This window comes from Hippocampus comes, unplaced genomic scaffold, assembly GCF_001891065.2.
Source record: "Hippocampus comes isolate QL1 unplaced genomic scaffold, H_comes_QL1_v1.1 scaffold156, whole genome shotgun sequence".
Lineage (NCBI taxonomy): Eukaryota > Metazoa > Chordata > Actinopteri > Syngnathiformes > Syngnathidae > Hippocampus > Hippocampus comes.
The window spans coordinates 6,457,936-6,464,603 of record NW_017805744.1 but is presented as its reverse complement, the minus strand read 5'-3'; the positions used below and the strand labels follow the sequence as shown (position 1 = coordinate 6,464,603).

Genomic DNA, 6,668 nt, shown 5'->3' with positions numbered 1-6,668 from the left:
GCGATCGACGACGGCATTGTCGTTGGCTAGCAGCAGGTGAGACGATCTGGATTTGAGCCAAAATGGTCTTTGTGAGATCGGTTCACAATTTTTTTTTTCCCCCCATATGAAAGTTGTAATACGCCGTACATGATTTGAAATGATAAAAAAAACGTAAAAAATACGGGGAAAACGTACAAGTTGACGGGTATGCCTCTCATTGGTTCAGCTCTGTGTGAGGCCAAAGCTTGATTTCCGATGGAGGACGATATCGGGCTATGGTTAGAAAATCACTTTCAAGATTTTTTCTTTTTTTGGGGGGGGTCGGGTATTGAGACAAACAACTATAAATACCAACATTCACACCGTCACTGAGTGGAAACTGATCAAACGGGTTATGGCGTTATTAAGAGGTGAATTAGAACAATAAATACCCGCTGACGCCTAGGTCCAAAACTCATTGCCCGCCACTGGATTTATCCCATTCGGATTATCCCAGTTGCGACGTCAAAACATTTGAGGTGAATGTAAACAACAAAGATGGCTGATTCCGATAGATTGTTCGTTGTTCTGGTTCATTACAACACAAAAAAATCATACTTCCCACCTTCCTCAAAAGGGGCATTTGTGTCTCCTGACGTGCGCACTTGGATTGGGCCCATTTTTCCAATCGTCCTTTTCTTCTTTACCTTCCTGTGAGTCTCTCTCTCTCTCTTTGACCTATTTACTCCCCCCCACCCCCACCCCCGGTTCACCACATCCCTTGTTTCTTCCTGACTAGTTTGCATCGTTTTTTGGAAAGCGGTCTGACTATGAACAGAGGGAGACTGAAAATGAAAGTGCAAAAATAAGGCCTGCAGATGAAAATGAACACTCCTAAAGACCACTAGTTACACGTTTATAATACTTGTTTCGGTAGATCTGTATATGGTATTTGGTTCAAAATTCACATGCAAGCTACATCACATCAGCTAGGCATCCTTGCTCACATGGCGGACCCAATGACAAATGACATGTCCTTGAGTCATGCCGAGGTAGTAGGTCAAGCAAACGTTCCTCTGCCCTCAGTGAGAGCAGCGGTTGTCATAGAAACAGACACAGAGAACCATGTGTGTAAAAAGGCTTGAAACAAAATGAGAGAATAGCTAACATGGGAGAGGCTGCATAGTCGGAGCCTATACAACGTGGCAGCTTCTGTGTGGGCGGAAATATGTCACTTGTTTGCGATTCACGAACTGATGAGAACCCGTCAATGTTTTTTTTTTGTATGCTTTGAAGGTGGAAAATATCTAACCCTTACCTTTTACAACTTGTGCTCCAGGAGACTCAATTACAACACAACCAGTCTTTAATCTATTTCCTAACAGCCGGTCCCCACCAGCCCTACCAGCACCTCGCCTACACCAGGTGGAACTTTAGGCATGTCCAAAATGGATGCCCAGGATGTCTACATCCTTTCCCCTGTCTCTGGACTCTACAGCCCCAGGTGAGGGTCTGGAAACGAACGATCTCTTTGCTGATCTCCCTGCGGGCTGTGACTAAAATGGTGTGATGTTCTCAGGGAGGAGTTGGGTTTGATTTCATGTGATGACATCACCCGGTACAGTGTGACCTCCCAATCTGGTTCGAAAGGGTCAGAGGCTGTCAGCTACTACTTGGACCAGGACAGTGGTCAGTACTTCTCTCTTTTGGAAGGAGACGGACCACCAGGCTCTGAATATGACAGAAGCCGTAGTACAGGTGTGCGCAGGCGGGACAAGACTCCCACACACGGTAAGAAGGTTTGATTTTGTGTTACTTGAGTGGTTCCAAACCCTTGTTTCTCCATTAAAACAGCATGTGCTCCACCGCAAATGTCCTCACTTGTATATTTTTGTTGTCATCATTTCCCCATGCGTTCATCACCTGCTCTAATGGCTGTTTAACACCTCTGCCAAGAAGGCTTTTGATGCTGTTTGCCCATCAGCATGACGCAGCACTGCACAAAAAAGACCGGGTGGATGTCCTGGAACTTGTTTAGAATGGTGTTGCATGGACTAAAGAACAAACAGGCATCAGAATAATGTTCACTTTCTGGCACTAATATTGAGGATACTATGCTTTCTTTAACTCTCAATAGAGAAGTGTCCTGACGCTGAGCTGTCATGCCCTAAAATCAAACATAAATCCATGAGCACAGTTTCAAGCCCTCTCTCTCCCTTGCCACCTCGGGTCTTTTCCCACTGTCCCAGAAAGCTTTCAAGACATCCTCTTGCTGCATGGGAGACTCTCAAGAGGCCGTCATGATGTGAAAGGCCGGGGTCACACGACAAACAACTGCCTTAATATGCATTCACAGGAGTCGGGAGTCTGGACTGTGTCTGGACTACCAATGAAAGGAGGGATCTGTATGGGATTCTGCTATGCACGAATCAATTGTCCAAAGACAACAGTCAACAAAAGATTTAAAGCACAAACAAATCACAGGGATGAAAGAAACAGCTGTAAAAGTAGTATACCTGTAATATAATTTACTGATTTCTTTTTTTAATTTTGTAAATATCCCAGTGTCATACTGTAACACCTTTCATCATTTTCATCCGATGAAACACTTACACATTTTGTATTCCGTTTCTCGTGTCTGACCCGCTGCAGTGCTGGACTTTTCCAGTGGTACCAGACTGCTGAATCTTATCATTGGAATGATGCTGAGCCCTCCAAAGCACCAAAGCGCTGAGCTCATTTGTTTTCTTGGCAACAGCAACCCAGTCGAAACGAATGTGCTGTATAAGAAGGAAGGATGTTTAAAATCAAGGCAGTGGGTTGATGGGATGAGATGATGACTGCACTGTGTTCAGACTCGACCAGAGCACATACAGGTGCATCCATCATCCAATTCATAATTTCGTAAGGATGCAAGGGAGGAAAATGTAGTAAGACCCTACATATGCAAACGACGCAATCTAGTGGTGTTATTTTCTGAAGATGTTAAAAGATTTTACCTTTATGTTTAATGCTAAATGCAAAATCTGGATTCAAATTTTACAGTTTCATTAGAAGGTCTATAATATTTTTAACGTACCATATTTTATTTCAGCCCATTGATGAAATTGTAACATTTTCATTATTTTCGTAATTATTATTTTCATACTCCTGTATGATGTCCTTTTATCAGATTAGCAAGATAAGTGGTTGGTTTTTCTTTGCAGTTAGTGTTAAACACCGGGCATCTCGGACACCTGGATCTCTCATTAATATTCAATATTTAAAGCTTATTGGTAGATAGTAATATCTTGGTGCCTAACTATCAGTGTGAAGCAGAAATCACCAAGCGTTGATGACTCATACCCATACGGTGAATGGCTTTTTCTCCAATAATGAGTAGCCAATCTACATCGCAACAATGCCAACATCTGATCGGCTGGTTTTGCAAGCACTCCGACTTTTATTGGTTATTTCATACAATCGGCAAACTTAAAACCATGTCACAGACTCATTTGGACCCACAGTATGTTATGTATAAAGCAGTGAAAATAGTTGGATTTTGATGGCATGGGACCTTTAAATATACTGTATCCAGTATATTTTGTCGTATAATGGTATATTTTTACTTTTGAGTCCATGCTAAATGCTTTGGGGTGAGTGGAATCACAGTCACTGCCAAATGGGAGTTTAATCGTCAGTGAACTTAACATACAGGAAGGGTAACTTCAAAAATGTGGGTCAAGTGGCCCTCATCTCGCATGCCATTCTAGTCCCTCACCTGCACACACCTTGTCTACCTCTCCCTTGTCCACCCACCAACCGTTTCTCAGTCACTCTCTTGATCGCTGCTTGCCAACAGCCCGAATACCCACGTTCCACTTTAGCCGACTCGCTGATTGCTGGTTGGATTGTTCCAGGTGACCTCAGACCTGTGTCCATGCCTCCTGAATATAACTGGATGGCCGAGGCCAAGGAACCCAGCATGGGCAAGAGAGGGAGCCGAGGTACATGCATACTAACACGTATACATGCAAACGTTGCCCCTCACTGTAAAAACAAACAAGTCGGGACCAGTGCTTGCTTTGCTTCCTACTTGGTGCAATACATCCCATCTTCAGGTTGTTCATAGTGGTGTGGTTGTGTATGGATACATATCTGAAAGTTATGTATCCGACATGCTGACAAACAAGCATAAATGCAAGGGCATTGCATTTATATAACTGCTGAAAAAAAAAAAACGAAGGTATTTCAATGTGACGAACAGTTTGCATGACAATTGACCTGTATTCACCTCAACTCTCCTGCCAGAAAGTCTATGAATAACATTAAAATAAAATAAGACGGTCTGGTTCCAGTGCAATTTTTTTTTCTACTTCTCATTCTTTTGTCAGATTTAGGTCTTCACATTTAAATATATGAACAATGAATACATGATCGGATTTGAACTTTCTGTGACAGTCTACAGTTTAGCAGTGACTTCTAAATCTGCATTATCAGTGCCTCAGATAAACAGGATGTCCCTCGCCGTAGAGCTATCATCGACCAGATAATGCAGCTTTGGAGAATTTTTATCAGTTTCTGTTCTTTTGGTTTTTATCGAAAGCTGTATCCAAGTATCAATGGGACGTGTCATTTTCCAACATGGACTTCTCCCTCAGCTCTATCCTAACTGCGGGGCTCTTTCATTTTTCTCCCTCTTCCATCCATTCTGTTGAGCCTGTCTAATCATTTAATTGTAGCCATTTTTCCTCCACACAGATTCAGACAACTCCCTACTACGTTACCTCAGCGATGATAAGATCCTGGTCATTGAGGAGGAGCCTGAAGGGCCGGGGAGAGAGAGCCGGAGGGACTCCACCAGACGCTCTCGCCGCAAGAGCCGCAATCCAAGCAGTCCTAGCTTTCCCCTCAGTCCATCCATGCTGTCCTCTACATTACGCTTAGACCAGCCTCCAGATCCTTTACCTGTATGTACACATTCATTTCTGTATACTATCAGACAGGGCGCCATTTTTTTCTCTCTCCTGGGCTACCGCGGGGGCTTGACCGATATGTGAGGGGCTGAGAAAAAAAAAAAGATCATGACTTCATTTAATTGAGCAGTTTGCTCGTTTTTTGGTTTTTTTAATGACGGAAAGACATCCCTCAGGCCTGAAGAGTGAGTTTCTGCATCCTCTCCATACCTGTCAACCTCGGCTAATAGCTGTCCTTATAAATGATTACGATTCCCCTTCCAAAGCAACAAAAAAAACCTTACAACGGCTTACCGCGCATGCGCACATCATGCTTTATCAATCCTACCGTATGCAGCAATGAAAAAAAAATATACGATTGAGGATTACTTTTGCTGGTTTGCCATTACAATAGTAGCGATCGACGACGGCATTGTTGTTGGCTACCAACAGGTGAGACGATCTGGATTTAAGCCAAAATGGTCTTTGTGAGATTGGTTCACAATTTTTTTTTCCCGTACAAAAATTGTAATACGCCGTACATGATTTGAAATGATAAAAAAAAACGTAAAAAATACGGGGAAAACGTACAAGTTGACGGGTATGCCTCTCATTGGTTCAGCTCTGTGTGAGGCCAAAGCTTGATTTCCGATGGAGGACGATATCGGGCTATGGTTAGAAAATCACTTTCAAGATTTTTTCTTTTTTTGGGGGGGGTCGGGTATAGAGACAAACAACTATAAATACCAACATTCACACCGTCACTGAGTGGAGACTGATCAAACGGGTTATGGCGTTATTAAGAGGTGGATTAGAACAATAAATACCCGCTGACGCCTAGGTCCAAAACTCATTGCCCGCCACTGGATTTATCCCATTTGGATTATTCCAGTTGCGACGTCAAAACATTTGAGGTGAATGTAAACAACAAAGATGGCTGATTCCGATAGATTGTTCGTTGTTCTGGTTCATTACAACACAAAAAATCATACTTCCCACCTTCCTCAAAAGGGGCATTTGTGTCTCCTGACGTGCGCACTTGGATTGGGCCCATTTTTCCAATCGTCCTTTTCTTCTTTACCTTCCTGTGAGATTATTTTGCGTGTGTGTGTGTGTGTGTGTGTGTGTGTGTGTGTGTGGGTGTGGGTCTCTCTCTCTCTCTCTCTCTCTCTCTCTCTCTCTCTCTCTCTCTCTATGTATGTATGGATATGGATATGTGTTATGATGCTCATCTCAGATTCATCCTCAGTTGTGTGTATTGTCTGACTTTCAGATTAAATGAATAGTTCACACTGGCCCCACTTATCCATACGCATGTCCACAGGCTGGTGTGCGTCCGCACAGTCAGGCTCACATAAATTAGAATGCAGGGAATCTACTGTATCTCACGTTTCATGCAAACATTCCTCTCGCCTAACACACAGCGGACACTAAATATAAATTTATGCTTGGCAAATGCACACATTTGTGCGCACACACACAAGCACATGTCGTTGTAGGTGAGGAGGTGTATGACTCAGCATCAGCGAGACCAATTATGAATGTGCTTTAAACAGGAATACACAGACACACCAGTCTCCAACGTGTTAGTACACACTGTCCTCGCTCTCTTTCTCTCTAACCTTCTAAGTGGTGTGTTTGTTTTGATGACTCAAACCCAAGCAAAACCACGTATAGTACAGATCCTGCAGTTGTCACGATTCTTTATACACACACACACACACACACACACACACACACACACACACACACACACACACGCACTATCTATAT

General features: G+C 43.1%; 1 protein-coding gene across 1 annotated transcript in view; it reads left to right on the top strand.

The window, feature by feature from the left end:
* Positions 1–6,668, top strand: part of LOC109524413 (connector enhancer of kinase suppressor of ras 2) — a 59,559-nt gene that overhangs the window by 41,707 nt on the left and 11,184 nt on the right. Inside the window, exons 12-13 of the mRNA XM_019884289.1 lie at positions 3,861–3,947; positions 4,702–4,910. Of these exons, the coding sequence (XP_019739848.1) occupies positions 3,861–3,947; positions 4,702–4,910 (296 nt within the window). The remainder of the gene's footprint in view (positions 1–3,860; positions 3,948–4,701; positions 4,911–6,668) is intronic.